Source organism: Coloeus monedula (assembly GCF_965178545.1).
Source record: "Coloeus monedula genome assembly, chromosome: 19".
Lineage (NCBI taxonomy): Eukaryota > Metazoa > Chordata > Aves > Passeriformes > Corvidae > Coloeus > Coloeus monedula.
In genome coordinates this window covers 1,539,941-1,566,071 of record NC_138799.1, presented here as the reverse complement: position 1 = coordinate 1,566,071, position 26,131 = coordinate 1,539,941, and the positions used below count along the sequence as shown (strand labels likewise).

The 26,131-nt window shown below is 49.1% G+C and overlaps 1 protein-coding gene across 1 annotated transcript in view; it reads left to right on the top strand.

Moving 5' to 3' along the window:
- DNAH9 (dynein axonemal heavy chain 9) overlaps positions 1–26,131 on the top strand; it is a gene marked incomplete at both ends in the record, with an annotated part of 144,840 nt that overhangs the window by 75,905 nt on the left and 42,804 nt on the right. The window contains 8 exon segments of the mRNA XM_082294246.1: positions 2,216–2,404; positions 3,563–3,798; positions 6,134–6,256; positions 7,685–7,889; positions 11,813–11,977; positions 14,134–14,274; positions 16,252–16,422; positions 17,426–17,548. Coding sequence (XP_082150372.1) covers positions 2,216–2,404; positions 3,563–3,798; positions 6,134–6,256; positions 7,685–7,889; positions 11,813–11,977; positions 14,134–14,274; positions 16,252–16,422; positions 17,426–17,548 — 1,353 coding nt within the window.

The window sequence follows — 26,131 nt, the reverse complement described above, 5'->3', positions numbered from 1 at the left end:
AAATGTAATGTAAAGTACATTGGTAAAATTAGGTTGTATTTCACATGCCCTGTAAGTGATGCTGAGCTGATTGTTATCACTCAGGAGTGAAAGGATGGAGTTAAGAGTGCTGTGAGCTCTGTGCTCCCGGGAGCAAAAAGCCCTCACCAAACCCAAAGCCCATCTGAAACCGGATATTAGGGTTTATTAGGAAAAGAAGGGAGAACAAAACAGAAAAATCCCCATCCTGCTCTGTGAATACCTTCTAAATAAATCTCGAATGTGCAGCATGACCGCCGCCCCCTCTGCTGCACCTCAAAGGCTGGAGGAGAATGGGAAATGGTGCAGAGACAGCAACAATAAAAGGAACCAGATAATAAAGATTGCATCAGTTGGTGCAGATAAAGATTGCAAGAAAAATCAAAAGCCTGCTTCTTGTGTGAGGAATTATTGAAGAGGCTAAAGCTCTTCAACCTGAAAAGAAGACAGCAGAGGGGTACCGAGGGCTTGGAATCCTGAGTGGTGCAGAGAAGCTGGTGCCAGCAGGATTGTTCCCTGGTTTTGCACTGGACAAACGTTTTAGCAATTGAGAAGTTCAGGCAGCACATCAAAGAATGTACTTTTATACAAAGAACAGCTGAACTGTGGATTTCCTGCCCACGGGATGCTGTAGATGCCAAAAGTTGGGTTGATATCCACAGCAGCTTAGGCTCGGTCATGAAGTCAAAAATCATCAGTGGCTGTTAAGCACAAGGATACAAGCTCTGGGTCAGAAGGTCCTGAAGTCTGCAGCTGTGGGAAGCTGGAAGTTGTGTCCAGAGCTGTGCTTGTGTGTACAGTGTTCCCAGGCCAGGGGCTGCTGTCAGCTGCAGGAGGCTGCCCGTGGGTCTGCCCTGCAGAGCCTGTGCTGAGGGGTTTCAGAGGGGAACTCGGTAACTTCTTGGCTTAAAAGATCCTGGCTGTTTATCAGGGGATATGGAGGTACAAGGATGGAAGGAGAGCTGTTTGATCTGGAGTGAAGCAGAACCAACCACGGGAGCGAGTTTGTGTTGGGAATGTGAAGGTGGTGCTGACTCTCGGCAAGATTCTGCTGGAAACAGGACTTGGCCAGGTTGGAAGGTGTGACAGTGAAATTCAGTGAGGGTCTGCAGGTGTTGCCTTCCCATCCTGGGAATCTGCATCTGCACAGCAGGTTAAGGTGGCAAAATAGCCAGTTTAGGGGAATGAACTATTGGAGATGTTGCCAGGGCTTGTCACAGGGATTAGTGTCAGAGCTGGGCCTGTTTAACGCTGAACAGGGGCCTGGAAAAATGGCCAGTATTCCTTATATGGGGAGGCTTGAAGAGGAGAAGGATACAGAGGAGGTTTTAGTGGAAATGAGAAATATGAAGAAAAATAACCATAAGTTCATGTGGACTGTGGACTGAGGAAGAAAAGTAGAAGGTGCTGGTTGGCCCCGGTGGCAGAGGCCTGGGAGCAGAGGGGAGCTGTGCCTGCTGTGGATGTGCCCAGAGCTGTACATGGAGAGAGGTTTTTCCCTGGCAGCAGGAGGCTGATTGTGAATTTCACCATAAGATCTGGCATTCTTCATCTTAAACCCATGAGGTCAACTCAAAATTGGGTTGGGTTTTTCTGGCTTGCGAGCTGAAGGCTGCATTCCATTCCTAATTCCAATGGTACCCCAAAAAGTACTGATGGCCAAATAAGTGATCTTTGCATGTAGAGGTAAATTATTTTACAAGGAGATGCTGAACCTCATCAAAGCCCCAGCTGCACTGCCTGGACATTGGATGCTGATGAAAAATAGGTGCAAGAAAGCATTTTTTTGACAGAATCTGAAGGGAATTGTGATCAAAATCCCACGTACCTGGTGTGATAATAAATTGTGTGACATACTGAAGGCTGTGGAGAGGAGTGTTCTGTGTGGGAGACGGTGTAATGACATGGGAATCTGTGGCATTAAGGCAATTAACAACTGATGGGCTTAAATGCTTCTGTAATCCTTCCCTGCAAGGGTGGGCAGGCCCTGGCACAGGGTGCCCAGAGCAGCTGTGGCTGCCCCTGGATCCCTGGCAGTGCCCAAGGCCAGGCTGGACATTGGGGCTTGGAGCAGCCTGGGACAGTGGGAGGTGTCCCTGCCATGGCAGGGGATGGCACTGGGTGGGATTTAAGGTCCCTTCCAACCCAAACCATTCCATGACTGTATGAATGATCAATCTGACTTTGGAACTTGCAGGTTGGGGGACTTGCCTCTGAAAATGTCAGATGGGCTGAGGCCGTGAAGGACTTCAAACAGCAGCAGAGCACCTTGTGTGGAGACGTCCTGCTGACCACGGCCTTTGTCTCCTACCTGGGCTACTTCACCAAGAAATACCGCCAGGACCTCCTGGATGGTGTCTGGAGGCCCTATTTGCACCAGCTAAAAGTAGGTTCTGATTCCTCTGAGAAGCTGTTGCTACTGGGATTAATGTGGCTGTAAATGCTGGTGCCCACAGGGGATCTCTCAAGTGAGGGACATCACTGTGTCTTCACCGAGCTGGAGCGAGGATCAGGACATGGCCTTTACTCCTCCCTGGGGAAAATGTGGTGGCCTTGCTCCATGAAGTTCCTCCATGTACACAGGGAAATCCCAAACGCAGAGCCCAGCCCTGCAGTTTTGTCCACAGCCATGAAGGAGGGGGGAATATGGAGGAGGAATTACTTGGAGCAGGCAGAGCTCACTGCCAGCTCTCCAGTAGGCTTGGAAAAAATCCAGGTGTTTTTTCATTCTGAACACAAGCTCTGGTCATGCTGGCCATGCCTCTCAGCTGCTTTTATCCATGTCATGCTGTTAGGACCAGATGGAGATCATTGTGCTTGAAACTTATTTAATATTTCAGTAATTTTAACAGGGTCCTCTCCTACAAATGGTGCCAAGAAGATTTTAAATAAGGTCCCAGTGGGGCAGAGATGCCCATATCAAAGGGCTGACCGAAGCAGGCAGTTCCTTGGGCTGAGAGAGGGAAACTTCATTCTGCATTTCTTAATACTAAGCCAGAAACTTAGTTAAGAGGTGCAATATTGTTCCAAAAATGACCTGACTGTGCTGAGAAATGTCACCATCCTCACAGCCAGGAATTCCTTCCCAGTATCCCATCCATCCCTGCCCTCTGGCAGTGGGAAACCATTCCCTGTGTCCTGTCCCTCCACCCCTTGTCCCCAGTCCCTCTCCAGCTCTCCTGGAGCCCCTTTAGGCCCTGCAAGGGGCTCTGAGCTCTCCCTGGAGCCTTCTCTTCTCCAGGTGAGCACCCCCAGCTCTCCCAGCCTGGCTCCAGAGCAGAGGGGCTCCAGCCCTCACCTCATGGAGCATCTCCACGGCCTCCTCTGGACCTGCTCCAGCAGCTCCACACCCTGCTGCTGTTGGGCACCAGTGCTGAGGGCAGCTCTGCTGGTGGAGTCACACCCGAGTGGAGCAGAGGGGCCGAATCACCTCCCTCAACCTCCTGGTCATGCTGCTGGCAACTCGGATCAATGTAATTTATCACTTCTTAACGAAGCTCACTTTCCTTGGAATCACTAGGAAGCCTTTCTGCTTGCCTCCTAGGTGCCAATCCCTGTGACCCCGTGCCTGGACCCGCTGTCCATGCTGGCGGACGGCGCGGCCGTGGCGGCGTGGCAGAACCAGGGCCTGCCGGCCGAGCGCACGTCCACCGAGAACGCCGCCATCCTGAGCAGCTGCGAGCGCTGGCCCCTCGTGGTGGATCCCCAGCTGCAGGGCAGCAAGTGGATCAAAAGCACCCATGGCGAAGGGCTCCGGGTGATCCGAGTGGGGCAGAAGGGGTAAAACCGTCCTTCTCTCGTCGTGAGCAGGGGATGTGCCCGCCTGCCCGGGGTGCTTGGTGGGCAGGGGACACTCAGCTGCAGCCATCGGAGGCAGTCGCACTGAGGCAAACCTGCTGCTGCATTTGCTCACGTTATCTGCTCGTTCATTACCAAAATGACAGATTTCTCATTAAATCACGGGTCTGTTTAGTGCTTGGCTCAGTTACCATAGAAACTCCTCTGAAGCTGGTGATGGAGTGAGCTGAGTTTGGGTATCACAGAATCCCAGACTGGCTTGGGTTGGAAGGGACCTTAAAGATCATCCCATTCCACCCCTGCCATGGGCAGGGACATTTTCCACTAGCCCAGGCTGCTCCAAGCCTTGTCCAGCCTGGACCTGGACATTTCCAGGGATGGAGCAGCCACAGCTGCTCTGGGCAATGGGCCTTTGTAGCATCCTCCACGGATGTGGATTGTGGATTGTGGATGTGGATTGTGGATGGAGGATTGTGGCATCCTCCACGAGCTCGTTGCAACTGTCAGCTGTCCTGGTTTAGTCTCATCCAGGAGGATGACCAGGGCTTCCTACCACTTGGAGAAAGAGAGGGCTCGGGTATGGAGAGGGCACCATGCCCTGCAGACCAGCTGGGCTGAGGCTGCTCCCACCAGCTGGACACTCTCAGTGCAGCACCCCCGCATGGATCTGGATAAATCTTTCATGGGAAGGCCTTTCCACCCCTGGCTCTCTTCTCCAGACTGGTCTTCTGCTGTGTCACCTTGCACCCATCTCTGCCCACTTGTGAGGAGCCCCAGCAGGGCTGGAGCAGCCCGAGTGGAATCCTTATGGAGATGTGCCAGGATTTGGCTGTTTCCCAAATACAGAGCAAAGCTCTGGTGACAGGCAGGAGTGACCCAGGCCTGGTGCTTCCAAATTCCTGTAGATTTGGAGATGCCTTGGGGTTGCCCATGTTTCCTCCTCTGAGGTTACCCAGGTTTTGCTGGTGCCTCCTCTGCTTTCCTCAGAGAAAATAACAGCGAGTTACTCGATCTGACCTCGTGTGGGATCAAAACAAGGCTCGTTTTTCACAACAGCAAATTTCTGTTTCCTGGCCACCTTGGCCACCATGCCTTGCAGCTACTCAAAGCTGTCTGTGGAACAGCAGGGATCCCAGAAGAGGCACCTAAATCTGAACCTGCAGGATGGAACCAGAGGAACAGACCCTGTAGCACCCCTGCTGTGCCAATACGACATCCCTTTTTCCCCTCCCCGGCCACACTCTGGGCTGGCAGGGGCTTTAAAGAGGGGAATTTAGTGTTTTGCTGTGATGTCTCAGAGCTGAGCACTAAAAGCATCATCAGTGCCCCATTACAGCAATTCAGGGGATGTTTCATCCTCTGGGAGATGGAGCTTTTTGCTTTCAACTGCTGGAAGAGGTCTAAACCCACGTGCAAGGCCCACCTTCAGGAAGGTGCTGCTGTGTGAGCAGCTCTGGGGCTGCTCTGTCATTCCCTCTGACTTTCTTTGTGTAAAATACCCCTGGACTCAGAAAATTCAGGGCTGCTCATCAGGGGTGGGGGTTTCACTGGGTCAGCATATTCCTCTAAAAATCAGGCCTAAAGGTCACTCTAAACTTTTGTTTCAGCTCCTTCTATCACCTCCTGAGCTCCCAAGCTCTCTGGCTTAGACGAGGAGTATGAATTTTGAGCAGTGGATTTAGTTGAGGTGACTCAGTGTAAGAGTGATGGTGGAGAAGTGCCTGGAGCACCCTCCCCTCCTGCCCAGGGTCCTGCTCCCCTCTTGGCAGAGGGATTGTGTGAAGAGCAGAGCAGCCCTGAAGGACACCACACAGGCACCTGGCCCTGCCCTTGCATCCCAAAGCAGAAATCCCCATTTCACAGCTAGGCACTGGGCAAAGGGTTCCATTTCCTCATGGGGAAAGAAGTTGTCCTAAGCATGACCCTAAACCTTGGGCACAATGGAACTGAAAGCTGCTCTTTGTCCTTGCTTTTATGCACGATGAACTTCACCAGTGGGTTCTGTGGGAAACAAAGTACGTGCTGAAAATAACTCCAGGCTGTGACAGCTTTTGCTCACGGCTGCCCAGACTCTTCTGGGACAGACTCGGTGGTCACTGCTTGCCCTTGGAAGGTCTTCAGCCTCATTCTCTCTGTTGGACAGCCAGGACTCTGCCAGTGACACTTTCTGCACCTGGCACTGACACCACCTTACCCCTCTTTCTGTCTCCAAATGCTGGCACCTGCCTGTAGCTGCCACCGCAGTGAGGGTCCCCTCTGTCCCCTCCTCACTGACAGTGTCACAGCCTGCTCTGCTGCTCTGTGCTGTTTCCCACAGGTATCTGGACACACTGGAACAAGCCCTGGCTGCTGGAGAGCTGGTTTTGATTGAGAACCTGGAGGAATCTGTGGATCCAGTGCTGGGGCCGTTACTGGGGCGAGAAACAATCAAGAAAGGCAGGTGAGCTTGGGGGGGCTTGGGGACACGTGTGGGTGGGGGCTGGGGGCTGTTGTGCTCTCTGTTCCTGCCCTCAGACCGTGGGTGTTCCCACCCAGCAGCATCAACATCCTGCTTTCAGCAGTGAGGGCGTTTTAAATCAGGCAATCACAGGTAATTCAGCCACAGGATGGCCTGGAAATCAACCTGGATTTCTCATTCCATTTCACAGCATCATTCAAACCTCATATAAAAGAGAGACCTGTAATTCTCCCATTGTACACTGACCTCGGGGTCTGTAATTGGCTGTTCTGACACTGAATTATTACCAAAATAGCTGCTGCTGTTGTGAAGTAAAAGTAGCCTTGACTTTTAGCAAACACTGCACAGCGTTTAGAAATGCAGCTACCAGTTTCAGCATCAAGGATATCAAGTGTTTCTTAATGAGGTCAAGCTCTCATGGCAGCTGCTGGTCACCTCCAGCCGAGAGGAGGTCAGCAAGAGAGGCAGCCAGGGAGCTCTTCTTCCTTAAGTTCTTTAAGGATTATTTCCTTGCTCGCCTGAAACATCCCAGGGTGCTGTAAACTGGTGGGCAAGGCAAGCTGTCTGCAAAGGGCTCAGGGGAGAACATCCCAGGAAGGGTGGCTGAGCAGGGGTTTGGCTGCAGGATGGAGGGGCAGGATTGGTCCCAGTGCAGGACTGAAATGTTTGGAGAATGTTGGGAAGGGGGATGCAGCAGAGAGGGAGCAATCCTGAGCCCCCCTCCAGTGGAACACTCAGGCAGCCCCTTTTGGGGCTGTGCATCTCAAAACTCCCTGTGAGATCATGTCTTTCCTAACAAAGGGAAAATGAGTCATAAATCACAAAGGAAGTCCCTGAGTTTTGTGTCTCCAGGCCCTAAGCCCAGACTCCAGGCAGATGCTGCCAGTCCCAGAGTGGGAATGATTTCGCTGTGGGGTCTGGCAGGGTCTCTGGTGCTGCTGTGAGCTGCCTGCACTGGGGGGTTTACAGCTCTGAAAGCAATCGAGGGGGCCAGGAGGGCACCCAGTGAGTGATGTTGGACTGGGAAGTGTATTCAAATTCCCTTGAGAACCTCACCATTCCCACAACAGTGACTAATGAAAAGCTCTATGCTGAGAGGCTTTTCCTCCCTGTAACTCCTTTCTAGGCAGAATTCAGCCTCTGTCCAAAGCCAGGAGAGTTCATGGTTGGACTGGTTGTGCTGCTGCTGGAAAATCTGAGCTTCCTTAAACAGGATCCAAAATTCAGGGGAGACTCTCTGGGTTTTTTACCCGAAATCAGAAATGATTCCAGTGTGTCCAGGATGAAACACTTTGCTTAAATAATAATTTCTGTGAGGAGTGCCGAGTACCTGACTGAGACCCTCCCTGTCCTGCGGTGACAGCTCCTGGCGCACGCTCTTGGCTGATGCTCCTTTTGCCAAAATTCCAGGTACATTAAACTTGGGCACAAGGAGTGTGCCTTGCACCCTTCCTTCCGCCTCATCCTGCACACCAAGCTGGCAAACCCCCACTTCCAGCCCGAGCTGCAGGCACAGTGCACCCTCATCGACTTCTCCGTCACCCGCGACGGCCTCGAGGAGCAGCTGCTGGCGGCCGTGGTGAGCGTGGAGAGGCCTGACCTGGAGGAGCTGAAGGTCAGCACCTGGGGATTGTCACTGGGAACAAGTAGAAATCAGCATTATTATTATTATTATTATTATTATTATTATTATTATTATTACTGTTGTTGTTCGTCCTACATCAAGAGGCCTGACGTGCAGGAGCTGAAGATCAGCACCTGAGAGTTTACACTGGGAGCGAGTGTTCCAATCATCATTAGCATGAAACATCTTTTATTTTTATTTTTATTTTTATTTTTATTTATTTTTATTTTTATTTTTATTTTTATTTTTATTTTTATTTTTATTTTTATTTTTATTTTTTATTTATTTTTATTTTTTATTTATTTTTATTTTTATTTTTATTTTTTTTATTTTTTATTTATTTTTTTATTTTTACTTTTATTTATTTTTTTTATTTTTATTTTTATTTTTATTTTTATTTTTATTTTTATTTTTGGGTTTTATTTTTGTTTTTTATTTTTGTTTTTATTTTTATCTTTTAGGACAAACAGCATTTCTCATGCCAGCTTGCAGAGATTGCCGAGCTCATCACAAAATCAGATTTTCCCTTTATGAGAAACATTGAGGGGTTTTTTTTCCTTCAGCCTTCTCTTTTCTTGGTAGTTTGAGAACCCTGGTACTGCATTTTCAAGGCTTTTCTCCCCAAAATTCTCTTTATTTTCCTCCTCCTGTTGTGACTGAAAGCTGAGTTCTCACTACACCATTTTTTTTCTGGACTTCACAGATTTAATTTTGAAGGCAGCATTAATCTCACTTAATTTTTGGCATTTATGGTAAAGGATTCTCTCCATAAATATTGTGAGGCTGGTAATGATAATTTTCTCTTCTGCTTCTTCCTCCCACTTCTTTGTAACAGGCCAAAATATTTTCTCTCTCTCTTAGTAAGTCTGGCTTCAATTTCAAGATAATTTTCTAAAGAAAACCCTCCCTTCTGATGACACCTTTAACAATGCAACAAATACGTATAATAATACTAAAAATTTTCTGAGAGTGGGAATAAATTTACTGCACATATTCAGTCAGGCCAGGCCAGTTCTTTAATAACCTTTCCATTTAATGAGGTTCTGAAGTACCTTAGCTGGGCAGCCTCAATGATGCATCGAGGCTCATGTGCTAATGAGCCAAAAGATGCCATCAAAAATGCACAATGAGCTGATTTAATGTGTGAGTCAGGGTGCTGTACTGGGGCCACGAGGGACACAAAGCCCTGCTCAGTCCCCCCAACACAATTCCTGGGGGATGGCATTTTCCTTACCTTGAAGAATATTGAATTCTTTCTCTCTAGCACCACAGCAAGGTAACACCAGAGCCAGCAGCTCTCCTCTCCTTCTCACCCAATTCCGTCCTGCTACAGCCCTGCTGCCCCAGGAAGAGAAAAGCAGCCTGGTATTCCAGATGTTCTGCTGGATGGGGAACAGTTCTAAAACCTGTTCCCTGCTGCCCTAAAAGCAGAGCTGTGTCTCCTTGGGCACAGCGAGGGATGGCAGTGCCACCTGTCACCAGGGGCTGGCCAGGGGCTCAGCACCTTCTGCCCCCAGGGCTGGGTCTGCTCACTGGGGAGCTCCTTGGAGGCCTGGGTTGGAATCCTGGATTCCCCAAAGGAGAGGTCACCTCTCCAGGTCTGTGTTCATCCTTCCTCTCCACCCTGGGACTGAAGGGACAGGTGTTTGGTGGCCAGGGAAGGTTTAGAGCTCTGGTTTGAGGGCGATGGAGATGATTCCTAAAGCACTGCACAAAGGTTGCTGAGCTCAAAGCACACCTTGTGTGTGGAGCCCAGAATTTATTGCTAATAACCTAATCAAATAAATAACAACAAAAGCAGCAGAAGGGAAAAGGAGAAGTGGCTGCTGTGGCTGAGCTTGGAAGGCTCTGGAAGTGAATCCTGCAGAGGTGGCTTGGAGTCCTGGTGAACTTTTTTTGCCCGTGGAATGAAGTTTGGAAGGCTCTGGGAGTAACCTGTTTGCCAGGAGCAGCACTTTCATACATCAGCTGTGAAATACCAGCTAATGAGCTGCACTGCAGAAATAAGGAATGATGACCTCGCTGTGCTGCAAACCACAGCAGGATGAGGCTGCAGCACCCACAGGTGCTGGGGGCACCCAGTCTGGGCTTCTGAGGGTGCTCCCAGACCCTGTGTGGGGCTTACAGGCAATTGGAACAAAAATCCACCCCCTCCTCATTAATAACTCCAGGGCTCACAGTCCATGGGCTGCAAAAAGAGCTGCAAAATGTCATTTTTCCAGGCATTCTATGCTCGAATGACAGGAATGCACACAATTAGCCACGTTAGTTTTCTGGTTCAGGACTTGTGAAATATTCAGCACCACCAGGAGCAAATTCCTGTGTGTAAAGCCTGGAGAAGAGGCCTTTAAAACAGCCCTTTCCAGCTGAAATATCAAAGCAGACACACTCCAGTGCCTGCTCAGCAGAGCTGCTGTTAACTTGCAGTGAGGGTGTGCACGGAATTCCAGCCCATCTACTGGAAGATGAGTTATTAATGAAAGAGTCCCTTAACCTGCTGGGAAATCTCTGAGAACAGGGCAAATCCTATGGGCTCACTTCTGCCTGGTGGGATTGGGAGAGGCACAGGCACATTTCTCCTTCCTGGGGCTTCTCCAGACCCTACAGAGGGACACGGTTTTCCCAAAACTCTCTTTGGAGCATTAGATCCCGTGGCTCATGGCACCGAGTCTGTCATGTGCCAGCTGCCCAGGACTTGTCTCAGTTCCACATGCCCACATCAGGTGTTGGGTTTTGCAGGGCTATAAAACACTCTTCTGCAAGATCCTTGAGTTTCTTGGCTTGTGTCACTTCAGCCCAGTCTGAGGGTTTAAACTGTCACCCAGCAGTGTTTCCCACAGCACTGACTTCACCAGGCTTAGACCAGCATCCCAATCAGAGCTTTCCCACAGGGTATTTTCTGTGAGAACGCTAAAAATAGGTGTTCACAATAGGGACATATTGTGGAATGGCACAATAAACCCAGAGAGAGCCAGGAGTTTTCTCTGAGCAAACACACAGAATAGGGCAATCACATTTCAGGGCAGGAAGCCTGTCGTGGAGGAGCAGTTCAGAAAGGAGCCAGATGAGAGCCTTTGTTTGCACCATGAACAGAGTTAATGACTGGTGCTTCTGCAGGGGAGAGGGAGGTGGCACCAGTGCCTGCAGAGAATGGAGAGGGCACTTCAGACACAGATTTGCTCTGTAATTCAGAAATCTGCCCGTGGCACAGGATGGTTGTACCGGCCTGAACCTCCTCGCCCATCTGTGTGCTGAGTTTGCAGAGCCTTTGGCAGGGGGGCTTTGTGCAGGTCCAGCTTTAGCCCAGTAAGCCACTGGTCCCAGTGGGACCTGGAGGCCAGGATACGAATGGGAGCAGGACAGGAGAAGCCATGGCTTTGCCCACAGTTCTGAGCCTGAGATCTCCTCGTGCTCACCTTGGGACCTGAGGGACTTCGCTGCTGGTTTTGCTGTCAGGTTTTAACCCCGTGGCCCCCGTTGCTGGTGTAACTGGTGTGGTGTGGAGTGGCACGAGCAGAGGGTTCAGCAGGAGGGGTGAGGAGCAGCAGGGACTCTCCAGGCTGATGTGGCCCCAAGAAATGAGGTACAAAGATACAGGATGTGTGTCTGAGATGGGGATAAAGGACTTTTCTTCCTGATTCATTTCCAGCATTTTCCTGCGTTCCTAGCAAAAGGACTCCATTCTCCTGGTGCTTTCTGTGCTGCTCCAGGTTTCTCTGAGCTGATAGCTTGTTGCATAAGGAGTGATCCCAGATTCCAGAACTCTGTCCTTTCCCAGGAGTTGCAGAGAGCAGGAATAAGCACTACAGGACTATGGAAGTTGTCAGTGGGAAGCCTGTTCCCATGTGAAGGTGATTAATCCTTATTTTACCACATCCTTTGTGGCTAAAACTTTCTGAATTTATTACTTGCAGTCAGATCTCACAAAGCAGCAGAATGAGTTCAAGATCACCTTGAAAACGTTAGAGGACGACTTGCTCTCTCGGCTGTCATCAGCATCTGGTAATTTCCTGGGAGACACAGCACTGGTGGAGAACCTGGAGACCACTAAAAGGACAGCTGCAGAGATTGTGGAGAAGGTACAAAGACGGTGACAGCCTGGAGAAAAGCATGTCTGTGATCCTTTAAGGATTTCTGGGTGGAATATAACCTCTGCTCTGCCCAGCTCTGCTCCGTCTGCTGAGCAGAGAATAGGAATTGGTACAACTTGTAAATGCTCTCCATTCTGGAGAGCTCCAGGCCATTTAGTTCTTTGGAGCTTTTTTTGTGTTAAATGACCTATTTAAGACCAAGAGAAAACATTGGTGCCTGATGTAAAGACAATAAAATTTACACACTGCATCAAGGCAGCTTTAAACTGTTCCAGCATGATCCTGGGTACATCACACTGCCTCAGTTAGGCTGGATTTTAGTACTGACCAGGGACTGGAATCCGGTGAGTGTGTGATCTCGAGTAAATCTGCAATAACGCAGGTATTTCATATCCTTCCATTCCTCAGAGTATAAATCAGCATTTGTAGGAGCTGTGTGAGCACTGCCACCTGCCCAGCTGTCCTTACATGGGCTTAGGTGAATGCACAGAGGTTTTTCCTTGCCACTGAGGGCACTTGGGAAGGATGGTTCCCATGCCAGGATTGGCCCAGGACCCCAGTGTGGCCGTTCAGCTGCTCCCCTCTGCAGTGCCCCCATCTCCAGAACCTGCACTTGCCCCTCCCCAGCCACTGGCCCGTGTTCTGCCTGGCTGGGGCTGGAACTGCCTCTCACTTCCCAGCCAGTGACCAAGAAACTGAGTGCTCCTCCCTCCACGTTAAAAATCGGAATTATTTTCCATTTGTGGTGCATCAGGTGCATTCAGCTGCCTGGGGAGGGGTTGCTTGAACCCCCAGAGGGGGTGTTGAAGGGAGTTTTTGACATGGAAAGCTTGGCATCTCCCCCTTGAAGTAGGTGGTTTTGAAGTGCTTCACCTTCTAAACCAGCAGTGCCAACAGGGGATGAATTTTAGAGTTTGCACCTGGATTTTATGAGTTTGTTCCCACCTGGAAGGTTGTGGAAGAGCCCTGTTAGAGGTTCAAGTCAAGCCTCACTCTGTTTTTGGTCTGTCTACCCAAAGAAAGGTGTTCAGCCAACATTTTCCTTCCTATGGAAGTCCTCCCTGCTCTACAGATGAAGAGCATCTGTCTGCCCCACCTCTGGCTCTGAGTTTCAGCAGGGGCTGTGTGATGCTGTGCTGGCTGGTTCTGCCACAGAAAGCTTAGGAAGGGCTGGAGAGGGACTTCTTGCAGTGATAGGACAAGGGGGATGGCTTCAAGATGAAAATGGGCAGATTTAGATGAGATGTTAGGAAGAAATTCTTGGCTGTGAGGGTGGGGAGGCCCTGGCACAGGGTGCCCAGAGAAGCTGTGGCTGCCCCTGGATCCCTGGCAGTGTCCAAGGCCAGGTTGGATGGGGCTTGGAGCAACCTGGGGTAGTGGAAGGTGCCACTGAGTGGAATGAGAAGAACTTTAGGGTCCCTTCCAACCCAAATCATTCTGGGATTTTATGATTCCATTGCATGGCTGGCTGAGCTGGCTGGGTCAGCACTGTCTCAGCAGCTCCTGGCCATGCTGTAAGATGTGTCTGTCCTCAGCCAGGGACTAAAATAAACCCCAGGAGGCTCAGGGATGTCACTTCATGCTGCTGAGGTGGAATGAAAGAACGAACAGGACCGAGGTGATGATGGGGTGCTGTATCTGCCAAGAAGAATTTCACATATCCCCCACAGCAGCTGCAGAGCCCTGAGCAGCAAGGTGGGAGGGTTTGGGGCTGCTGAGGAAAGGCAGCAAAGAGCTGTTATAAATTAGCAGCTCTCAGCCCTGGGGAAGCTGCCTGAGAGCAGCACTGGGGCTGCTCTACCCAGGGTTGTTAATGACCTGCACAGGAGGGGGGCAATTAGCACGAGAAACTCATTGATGAGAAAACCAATTCCAGTTAGCAAAGAGCAGGGATCCTAGGGAGAAGTCTGGAGGGGACTCAGGAAAACGAGGGATTGGGCAACTGGGTGGAAAATGCAGTTAAATGGAAGGTTCCAGAGGGGGAGGATGCTGGGGAGGGCAGCTCCAGCCTGGCAGAGGCTGGTCCCATGGCGGGCACTTGTGGGGTTGCCCTGCTGCCTTTGTGGCCGATGTCCCCCCTCCCTGGGCTGCACCCGCTGCACAGGGGGGTTCTGACAGGAATTCTGTTCCGTGTTTCTCTCCAGGTGCAGGAGTTTAAGGCGACAGAAGCCAGGATTAACGAGGCCAGAGAGCACTACAGGCCCGCGGCCTGCCGCGCCTCCCTGCTCTACTTCACCATGAACGAGCTGCACGCCATCCACCCCATGTACCAGTTCTCCCTGAAGGTACCTGCCCTCCAGGGGGACACTGCTCCCTCTTTGTGGGGTTCATAAAATCGGAATTACAGAGCCACAGGGTCACAGAATTACACAAGGTTTGAGTTGGAAGGGGCCTTAAAGCCCATCCCACCCCTGCCATGGGCAGGGACACCTTCCACTCTGCCAGGTTGCTCCAAGTCCTGTCAGGAAAAAGCTACAGCTTTAATATTTTATTCAATGGGAAACGGGGTTTTTTTGGTCATATAAGGAAGGTATTTTGGGGCATGGAGGGTTAAATGAGCATCCTGCTCTACAACTTCTTCCAAACGATCTCTTACCTTGACAAGTGCCCTGGAAAAAGGAATTGAGGAGAGACTACAAAATGTTGAGGCTCATCCACAAAGAAGCTTTTCCTTTTGATATCCACGATTCGTTTGTTGGAGTAATTTTATCAGAAAAATGTACAGAATTTCTTTTGTGCCTTTTGAAAGATTAATCCTTTACACATACAGAACAGATACAGGGGTTCCTGAGGTTTCACCTTTAATCTGTGTCTCCCATAGTTCGTTTGTTTACGTTTTCCAGTGAACATGAGCAGCGTGTATAAATACATAGAAAATTATTGGGTGAAATGTTTTTATCTAATAAATTTTGATGACAGATCATAAAGCATTGTGTAAAGATGCACAGGGATGATTTTAGAATACTTGCCACACAGCTGGGAGCCCATTACAAATTAGAACACAAAGATTTATGTGCTGCTCTGCCACACGTTTTAACACAATTTAAAGAAACATTAAGCAGGAAAATGCATTCTGCAATTATTTAATAATGCATTAGGTATCAGTGTTACTTTAATTTGTTGAGGCATCATTTTTCCTTTGTAAAACCCTAAAAATAAGGCTGCCAACACGGTCATGCCTTGTCCAGTTGGTGCCATCACTGTGTATTGGCCTGGTTATTTCCTTCAGCTGGGCCCAGCACACGGAGCCTTTGCACTGCTAAACAGGACTTGGCTTTTATTTTCTTATAAATTTTCTTTTTCCTGTTGCATTTGATAATTTGCTCATGCTTTTAATTTGGACAACTCTGAAAGTTGTTTTGTCTTTTCTCATTTGGATCAGAAATGTTGTTGCAATAATCCTTAATCTCTTATATAAGAGGGTTGTTCTCGATGCAGACACCCAACCTTGAGGGGACTTCACTGGCTGCTTCAGCTCCCTACCACTGCTCCCTGCCCTCCTCAGCCAGTCCTTTGCTGGATCCAGACAGTAAGACACTCATGGGACTTAAAAAAATAAATTACTACTACTATTATTATTATTATTGTTGTTGTTGTTGTTGTTATTATTGTTGCTATTTTTATTGTTGTTGTTGTTGTTATTATTGCTATTATTATTGTTGTTGTTATTATTATTGATATTATTATTGTTGTTGTTATTATTGCTATTATTATTGCTATTATTATTATTATTATTATTATTATTATTATTATTGGTGTGGCTGCCCCTGGATCCCTGGCAGTGTCCAAGGCCAGGCTGGATGGGGCTTGGAGCAGCCTGGGATAGTGGAAGGTGTCCCTGGCAGGGGGTAGGACTGATGAGCTTGTGTTGGAGTCTTTTTCCCATGGAAACCATTCTGGAGTCTGTGTGTCCTCTGGGAACCCCTCTCTCTGCTGGCTCAGCATTTGCAGAGAATTTCAGCATTTGAGGCCTGTGTCTCAGTGGCAGCACACTGAGCACAGAAATATTCCCTGTGTCCTTGTGTCTGAGTTCCCTGTGCCCCCCTGTGCTGCCTCCTCAGCCCTGGGGAGCGCAGTGTCCCAGGGGATGTCACCACTGCCAGGCTCTGTGTCCCTGAGGAGCAGCCCCAAGCAGAGCCAGGGCTGGTCTCTGTGTGCTCCCCGTGATGCAGCACCTGAGCTGGCACCACTGTGACACCTCAGGGGCACCCAGGGGTGTGCAAAGGGCATCTCCCAAGCCCTGTTCTCCTCTGCCCTGCCAGGCGTTCCACGTGGTGTTCCAGAAGGCCCTGGAGAGGGCAGCTCCTGCTGAGAGCCTGGCGGGGCGGGTGCTGAGCCTCACTGACAGCATCACCTTCTCCGTGTTCCAGTACACGGCACGGGGGCTCTTCGAGAGGGACAAACTGACCTTCAGTGCCCAGCTCACCTTCCAGGTACCAGCACCACACACCAGCTGTGTGCCAGGGTTCAGTGCCACAGCAGCCCATACAGGGGCTGGGGGCTTGATTGTTTTCTCTGCCTCTCTTGGAATCACAGGATCATTTGGGCTGGAAAAGCCCTCCCAGACCATCGAGTCCAACCTGATCCCACCTTGTCCCCAGCCCAGAGCCCTGAGTGCCACCTCCAGCCCTTCCTTGGACACCTCCAGGGATGGGCACTCCAAACCTCCCTGGGCAGCCCCTGCCAAGGCCTGAGCACCCTTTCCATGCAGAAATTCCTGCTGATGCCCACCCTGAGCCTGCCCTGGCCCAGCCTGAGGCCGTTCCCTCTCCTCCTGTCCCTGTTCCCTGCCAGCAGAGCCCGACCCCCCCGGCTGCCCCCTCCTGTCAGGGACTTGTGCAGAGCCACAAGGTCCCCCCTGAGCCTCCTTTGCTCCAGGCTGAGCTCCTTTCCCAGCTCCCTCAGCTGCTCCTTGCAGGATTTATTCCTGCCAATAACAGGCACAGATGCTGTGTTGGATTTGAATTACACTGACAAAAGTTATGTGAGAGAGTAATTCCTGCTTGCAGGACCTGGAAATACTGGCAAAGCAAACTGGCCTGGAAGGCTTCTTGCATTTAACATAAAGAAGTGCTCACTGCAGAGCTGCTGTACCATGTCCACTGTGTTTGTGTAATTTTTAGTGTCCAGTCTGGCTCTGTGGCCAGGGCCTTCCCCTCAGGCTGCTCTCTACCCACCTGGATCTCAGCTTTTACCACATGGTTTTCCCAACTTTTTTCCTGTTCTGTTGCCAATCTGCACACTCGTTCTTGCTCCTCTTTTGGGACACCCAGAGCACCTACATGGTGTGTCCATCACACCCCTCCAACATGGGGCACCCTGTATGTTTTAGTCACACATTTTTCGAGCACGTTAATTGAATAATGAATCTGCTGGAGTTTGTTGCTGCTCTGGATCCTGGCTGCTCTAGGATAGCTCGTTTGTTTGGAATTACAGATACTTCTGATGAATAAAGAAATCAACCCAGCAGAACTGGATTTCCTGCTCAGATACCCAGCACAGCCTGGAGTCACGAGCCCTGTGGAGTTCCTGTCTGACCACTCCTGGGGAGGAATCAAGGTACCTGATCCATGGGAAATCAGCTCCCCTTATCTCCTCTAAAAGCCCTTCAGGTGGATCCTTGTGGCATTTGGTGAACAAAATTCTGGTGAACCAAAAGGCTGCAGACATGGAGAGTTCTGCAGGTCCAACACTGATTTTGAGGGCTCTTCCTGGGTGTCCCCAAGAAGATGGTTCTTCCCTCTGAGATTTAGCCTTCTCCCTGTTAGACTACACCGAGAATACCCTCAGGGGTTTGTGGTTATGGTTTGTAAAGGACATGGAGATGCCCCATTATTTGGGAAGAAGTGGGAATTTCTGCAGGGATGTGCTGGGGTTGGAACTGTGACAGCTGCCAGGCCTGCAGGGAAATATTGTCATGGGAATGGGCAGGTCTGGCACCTGCCATGTGTTTGGAGTGAGAGGGGAGGAAGAGCATCCCAGAAAAATGACAGTTATCCCATATTTGCTCCTTTTTGTCAACAAATGTGAATTGTGCTGGGTCTGGACCTGATCCAGCAGGGTGGGATTTGGTTTCTGAAAAGGGTCCAAATATTCTCCACCTTGGCCTGTTCATTCACACCTTGCTGGAGCTGGAATTGTGTCCCTTGTCTGAGTGTGGTGCTGGTCAGTCTCTGGCACCTGTGGTGATGTAAGAATCAGTTTTGTTTACAGCATGTTGCCTCTGTGGGACCTTTTCCTGGTGCTGTGATGTAGGGAGTGAGGACTTCCCAGTTTCATTGGGATAGTTCTCAAATTTTCACCTGGGGCTTTGGGCTTTCCCTTTCTTTCCCTTCCCCCTGCTGAATGGAGAATGTATCTGGTTCCTGAAGAGGGACCAGACAGAAAATCTTCATCCAGGCCAAAGACATCTGTGAGGAAATTCCCACTTCATCAGCCTGTGATGTCAAGCAATGGAACCTCTCACTGAACCAGCTCTGTTCAGCCCCTAAAAGGTCTATTCCCATAATAATGAAGGAATTAAAAGAACCCCTACACCTTTTCCTTAATTGTCTTTTGTTCAGTGGTGGCACTTGGCTGTTCAGATAGCAGCAGCAGCTTTAATTTTGTCCCTTAATTGAAGACAAATTAAATGGACCCTGAGGGTCAACACACACAATCAGGAGGGCTCAGCCATCAAGCCCACGGAACACCTGCTTTGTAACAGCAGATTTTGTCTTTGGGCTGTGCAGTCTGTATGGATTGTAGATGTACATACCCATCACTGCTTGACATCACAGCTTTTCTCAGCTCTGCTCTGTCCCTGCCCGTGTTCAGCCTGGGGAAATGTGGGCTGAAATGTGCATTTCAGTTCTCTGGAGTCCCTCTGGGTTCTCATTCTGCACGGCCTGGGAGCATCCTGCCTTGTAAAGCTGCTTCTGACTTCACTCCTTTAAGCTTCCTCTGGAACATGACCTTCCTTCTGCCATGGGATTTAGAGGTTTCAGACTCTAATCCTCATTTTGGAGATACTTTTATGCATCTGAGGAAACACATATGTTTCCTGGCACTTGAGGACGTGGGTTAATGGTGATGCTGGGTTGATGGTTGGGCTTGGTCATCTTAGAGGTCTTTTCCAACCTTTATGATTCTGTGATTCTCTATTACTCCAGCAGTGCCCAAGGATGCCTTTGCCACCTGCCTGCAGGAGGTACATTCTCCAAACAAACACCTGCTGGGTTTGCAGGCAGTTTTCTTTGTCAGGTCATCCCTCCTGTGCTGCCAGGCCCCCTCCATGGGGCTGAAATGGCCTTTCCTGCTCCCTGTGTGATTCCCTTCAAGATGAGCCCTTCCCACTCCGCTTCCTCTTCCCCACTGAAGAGGGTTTGTGGGTTTGTGGTTGAGGTGGAAACTCTGATGCCCACAAATGCATGGGAAGGTTTCCAGGTGTGCTGCACACCTCAGGTGTCCTCAGCCTGCACCTGATGGCTCCAGGAACTGCCCATCTCCAAGAGTCACTGCCCAGAATCTGCACAAATTCTAGGAATTTCAGGACTTTGTGATAGTGAACTCTACATTATCAGATACTGAATACCCATCAGGTTGTCTTTTGTGACGATTGTAGCCTTGATTTTACTGTAAATAATATGGTTGGTGTCAACTTTATCAGTGTTTATGTTGATGTCTGTTGGTTTATTAGCCTTTGAGTTTTTGGCAATTCTAGTTACTTGAGGCATGGCTTTAGTAAAATCATATTTTGTCACAGACTGCTATAATTAGGTTAATTAGTCATGGCTTCTACACAGCTTATTAGCAGGCTAAAATCTCCTTTTCTTGTATCAGGAAGATTAAATGCTATAATAAATTGTTTCTTCAACAAAGCTGGAGCAAAGTACACTTCAGATTTATATTTCAAATTCAAAGTGAAATTTAGCATTCTGCTGATTTTTCACAGAAACTTTGAAAGTGCTCCAGCCCAAGGGGCTCCTTTGGCCAGGGGGTTCTGGCCAAGATGGTGCCAAAAGAAATCAATATTGATATTTGTGGCCCATTCTGAGCCTCCCACTTTGGGCACATTAACTTCTGAGGAAACCTCATTAAATGTTGAGGGCTCTGGGCATGCAACTGGCCTTGTGTGACTTGGCTGATTATTTACTGCTGGGGGTTGATTAATATTATATATAGGCCAATAATCCTTTGCAGTTGTGTGGCTGTTTGCGGCTCATGGTGCTGGAGCATCTCATTTAGGAAGCATTCATTTATGATTTAGTTTTCCAGCTTCTTTCCAGTTCAGCACAAAGTTTCACAGAGCCTTTTGCTGTAAGGGGTGTGCCAGGGAAGGTCAGTATTCACCCCTGGATGAGGAAACCCACATCCCTGGCCAGAAGGATGTGGTTTGTAGGGAGAGGTAATAGCTTTTATTCTATCTGCTGATAGACCTGGGAAAATAGGCACATTTCAGGCTCTTTGGTGCTTCTTTAAACCTGAAACAGGAATTTCATTCAAGCTGAATAAAGGCTGAGAAAAGCTGCTCTGAGCTTGGCTTGGTTCTGTTCATCAGTGAGATGTGTGGGAGGGAATGGTACCTGTGGGGAGCCCCTGTGGAGGAGCTTTCCTTGGCTCTGGAGCAGGGGAGGTGTTAGCAAAGGGCACAGTCATTGCCTCGGTGCAAATCCTGCCTCTGGGTTGTTGAGGGTTAGTTGAGAGCAGGAAGGGGATAGAATTTTGTCATTTAATTAAAGCAGTGCCTTTGCTGAGTCCCTGGCTTTGGTGCTTGGTGGAGTTGGTCATTTCAGTCCTCTCATTTGCAGGGGCTTAGCAGTGATCCCTCGAGAAGGAAAAAGTGTTCTTTGGCTCCTAATGAGGTTTTCTCTCTCTTTTCAATTTCTTTTATTACAGCCTGTTGTACTGTTCTCCCCCTCTGTGTTCCCAGTGTCTGCCATGAAAGTTTTTATTTCTGTTGGTACTTCTGAAAACGTTTTCTGTGTCCATGCAAGGCTGGCCATTTCTCCTGGCTTGGCTGGTGGTTTCCTCACCAGTAAATATGTGGCCACACCTTAGACCACAGTGGCCACAACCATGTGCAAATGCCATTTGGGAATTCTCGTTGTGGGATTGAATGAACACAGGATCCATGTAGAGATTGTCCTCTGGAAGGTGAGTATTCTCTGAATTCATCTCTGAAGTGATGCTCTGTGGTCCCTTGAACCCTGTGTGAAGCCCAGGCTGCCGTGTTGAGCTGTTCTCGGTTATCCCCAGGGCAAGGACAGACAGCTCCTGTCATGGCTCTTCTCTGAGCATGATATTGAAATGATGTCATTAGGTTTTAGCGTTGTTTGATCTTTCAGACTGCATCCAGGCTAACCAGTAAAATGAGCCAGCAGTTGTTTGCTGGCCCTGGCAGCACCTGACTGCACACAGCTAAACTCCCCTGACCTCCCAAACCAGAGCCACTTCACCCATTGTTTCCCATGGGCAGCCCTGCAGAGTCCTGCCCTGGGTCATGCCCAGCATTTCCTGAGAGCAGGAGAGCTCACCAAAGCCAAAGGTGAGCCAGCAAGACACTGGCAAATTGTGTGGCTCACGCTGAGCCTGTGCCTGGGCACCTTCTGCAGGCACAGACGGAGGAGCAGATCAGCAGGGAGGGAGCAGCGCCTTCCCCTCGCCGTGCTGGGCTCTGAGACCTGCAGGGACAAATTCCTCCTGCCCATGCTCTGACACAGCCTTGCTCTGGAGCAGCCCTGTAGCAGTGGGTTTAGGCCTGAGTTTAGACCCTGTGCCCGTCAGTGGCTCAGGCACAGCCTCACACAAGGCACGGTCACCCTTTCTGTTCAGGCTGGTGTTCCCAGGGGTGCAGCAGAGCACTGGGTGTGTGCCTGGCAAAGATCACCTGAGCATCCCAGCTGGGCTCTTCCCAAGCTTCTCCACTACTGATGGAGCCGTGGGCTGTGCCCTCATGGTCTTCACTGCCAGGGTTGCCTTGGCCAAAACCAAAGCCAGGAGAAGGTGAGGGTGGTTCTGGAGGGGTTCCCTGGGACCCCAGTCATCCCAGCTGCCAATTCTCCCAAGCTCCAGCTCCTCCACGTTGCCCCGTGGTCCCTGGCTCCGTGTGGTGCACGTGGCTGTCCCCGTGTCCGGCTGTTCCAGGAGCCTCGGCTGGGATGCGCATTTCCCGAGCCTGATTTCCTTTGTGATATTTCCTGCAGTGCCTCTTCAGTGCTGAATGCAGATGTGTCCCATGGGATAAGTGCAGCGAGTTAATACACAGCAGGAGTACACCTGGCCAACTTGGATTACTTCTTATCCCAATCACTTCCCTCATCTTGTTCTGAAGAGGAAGAATTTTCATTATGTAGATATGAAAACGCCACTGAAAGGGCATTGTTTAATAAATGTGATGTTGAATAATGAGCTCTAAATACCGAATTCAGCTTTCGAGGAGGAGAACAGCCCTAGACAAAGTCGTATATTAACTCCATATTTATAATTTTGCAGAATGCAGATGATAAGATTGCGTGTGTGGCTTATGAGATAAAATACCGAATCATATGTTTTGCATTTAAGAAAACTGGAATTTTTTGGACAAAAGAACAGAAATCTCTCTTCCAACTTTCACTTCTTGCGCTTTTTAGATGAAGAAATTTTTCATTCTTCTCCAGGATTCATTGTGACACAATCTGCTGCACACATTGTGCTCTCTGTGCATGTGCAATATCCTTTGATCAGGCTGGTCAGACGGGAAAGGCTCGCAGCTCACAGCTTCCCTTCTACCTTCAGAATTATTATTATGCCAGAAAACCATAGTCTTAATTAAATATCTTCCCTTAACTCAGTTCTTCAGATGTGCAGCCTTTTAGAGCATCTTTGATAGAAAACATTGATTGTGACACTTCAAATGGACATTTATCTGCTCTCATCTAGAAGTTTCCTAAGGACATTCTTCTGTCCTCTGTATCAAGTCTCAGAGAAATATTCCCAGTGTCTCACAGAAATGCTACTTGAGAAGGTTTTACCTTTTTTTTCCCCCTTTTCCTTTTTAACCTGCTGGCTAACGATCTGATGCTTATCTGAAATACAGCAGAGATTGTGATCACATCAAATATTTAAGGACGCACTTTGCCGGTTTGATTGCAGAGTGGAAATCGAGTTTTCCTGGATGCTCTACAGCCTCTGTGTTTCCCTGACACAAAGCCTGCTGTCAGCTGAGCATTTGGAATGTAAAAGCCTCTTCACCCTCTAAATGGAAGGAAAGGGAAGTAATGGTTCCATCCTGCCCTTGGGTCACACCAACCCCAGGCTGGGGCAGAGGGGCTGGAAAGCTCGGGAAGGCCCTGGGGGTGCTGGTGACAGAGGCTGGACAGGAGCCCAGGCGTGCCCAGGTGGGCAAGAGGCCAATGGCACCCGGGATGTGCCAGCCCTGAGTGGCAGCAGGGCCAGGGCAGTGCCCATCCCCTGTGCTGGCACTGCTGGGGCACCTCCAGTGCTGGGGACAGCTCTGGGGCACTCAGGATAAGAAGGACATGGAGGGGCTGGAGCATGTCCAGGGCAGGGAACGGAGCTGGGAAGGGGCTGGAGTGGCTGAGGGAGCTGGGAAAGGGGCTCAGGCTGGAGCAAAGGAGGCTCAGGGGGGACCTTGTGGCTCTGCACACAGGGCAGAGTTGGCACAGAGTGCTGCAGCTTCCATCCCCAAGGTTCTTTGAGCAGGGCTGTGACCACAGGTGGGGCGGATCTCAGGGCTGTGTGTCCCTGCTCTGGGAGGAGCAGCTCTGCAGCTCATTCCCTCTGCTGCCTGTTCTTGAGGCCAGTCCTGCTCCCACGGGTGAGACCATCACGGTGCAGAGCTGGGAGAAGCCTCATCAGGGGACCAGTCCATACATCTGAGTCCATATGTCTGTGTCCATTTATCAGGACTGAACCATGGACCTTGAGAGCTTTCCAGCAGGGGACATCTGGAGCAGCTGCTTCAGCTGAATTCTTGTAGACAGTGGGACATATTTTCTCTTTCAGCTTTGCTGTGCATTGGCCCATGGCGATGGCCCATCTGGGATTTATAACAACCAAATCCAGAAAAGTTTTCAGAAATACACAAGTACCACCTTTCAGCTGCCCTCGGGCCCCATGCCCAGCTTCTGGCTGTGTGTCGCTGATGTGCTCAGAGGCATCCAAGAGTGAAGAGGAAAGATGGAAAGCACGGCTTAGGAGAACAGCCTGACTTTGCAAGGCCCATTCTCAAACCCACTTGAACAAACTTTTTAGAAAGTGGAGAGAAAATGTCAACATGAACCCGTCTGGGAAACATCTCAGGCAAAATGAGGAAAGTATGGTGGGTGGTTGTAAGCAATGAGAACACAAAGATTGTGACTAAGTCTCAGTTCTGTTACTGACCTTTCCTGTCAAGAGGAGCTGGCTTTAAGAACACACTGGTAGGAAGGATGAAGCCATTGTTCCCTAATTTATGATATTTCACTGGGAATTTTCTGAGGAAAGGTGGTGAGATCCAACCCATCACTCATCAGACTGCTTGTGGTGTCTGCTCTGCACGTTGTGACGCCCTGGGACCCTGCAGATAAACAGGGTGGGTTTGTACAGGGATGTGCTGTGGCTCTGCACACCTTCTGTCCCCACTGAAATGTAGAAGCAGCAAGGAGGAGTTTGAAGGGAGACAGGCCCATACAGTGCCTTGAGCTTGTCAGTCAGCTTTTATGGAAGAAATAAGGAGAATTAAAATAACATTTTTTGTGTTGAAAGGTGATTGAAGCTTGGCAAACCCCATCAAATCTTTCTTTTCACCTTTGGTAGAGATTTTTCTTATGAGTTAAATTATTCAGGTAGTGCGGCTAAACAGAAAATAACACCTTCAGTGTATGAATAACACAACCCCAAACCTAGGATGGGAGAGGTTGTAAAAAATGCATCATCTGCTACATTAATTGCTCTAGTTAACAGTAGTATTCAAATGGAGCAATTCATCTGCCCATACATCTTTTTCCTGAATGATCCAATCTATCAGTTGAAGCCAGGTGCAGGTCTGGCTTTGCCATTCTTCCAGGAGCTGTCATTTTCCAGCTGTGGGGATGCTGCTTTTCTCTAGAGACTTTTGGGCCAGCTGCAGAAAATGAAAGAAATGAATATTCGCTGAAACCTGTATAAGCAGTGCCCACAGACAGTGTAAGACCTTTACAAAGTGTTTGGGGGATCACAGAATTGTGGGGTCGTTAAGGTTGGAAAAGACCTTCAAGATCCTCGAGTGGCACAACTGCTGAGCACTGTGAACTTCTCATGTGTGGATTTCTGCTTAAAAACTGTGTAATGCAATTCATAAAGCCACAGCTCCTTAATTCTGCAAGTGAAATCGTGACTAATCATCAGGATTTAATCATCTCACAGATTATTACGACTGTGAGAATATTAAATATCATTTCTTTCCAGTGCTGACAGGTTGTGTGACTTTTGTAGAGAGAGGTTTGATGTTCAGAGTGTTCCTTACAGAACATAATTTTTTCAAGCAGAGGCTCAAGTTTTTTTTTAAAGCAAAGCAAGATATATAAGTGAAAACTGTAAGTAAAAACCAGATATAACCTGAAGCCTCAAAAGATAATGATTGCTTTTACAAAACCCCTCAAATTCCTTTATTTTGATTTCCTTCTGTCTTTTAAAATGCAGTCTCATGGCTGCTGGGGAGGTGGGTAACTGGGTGTTGGGAGTGTTCTGGCAGCTCTGCCTTTACTGGCTCTGTTTTATTTTCACCCTGTTTGTGTCAGTACAGGGCACAGCAATGAGGTGATGTTGTCCTGCCTTGCCCCAGAGCTGTTCTCGAGTCAGGTGGTATTTTAAATTATGGAAATAGCTTAAAATGAAAAACAATCTCTTATTTTTTAAAGTATAGTTCCTTTTGGAACTGAAGGGAAAGGAAACATGGTGCTAATATACGTGTTTGGGGTTTTTTAAGGTTTTGTAACATCTTATGAAGCAACACCTAGACTTGAGGCTGGCTTGAGCAGATGGTTCCCTTAGAACAGTTGCCTTCAGTGATCAGAGCAAGTGTTCCCTCTAATGAATGTCCAGAACTTGTCGTGCTGTGTCTGGAACCAGGAGATAACTCATGGGCAGCAGCAGCCCTCTGGAGCTGTTCTCTTCTCTAAAGACTCCTCTGGATTCTGAGGG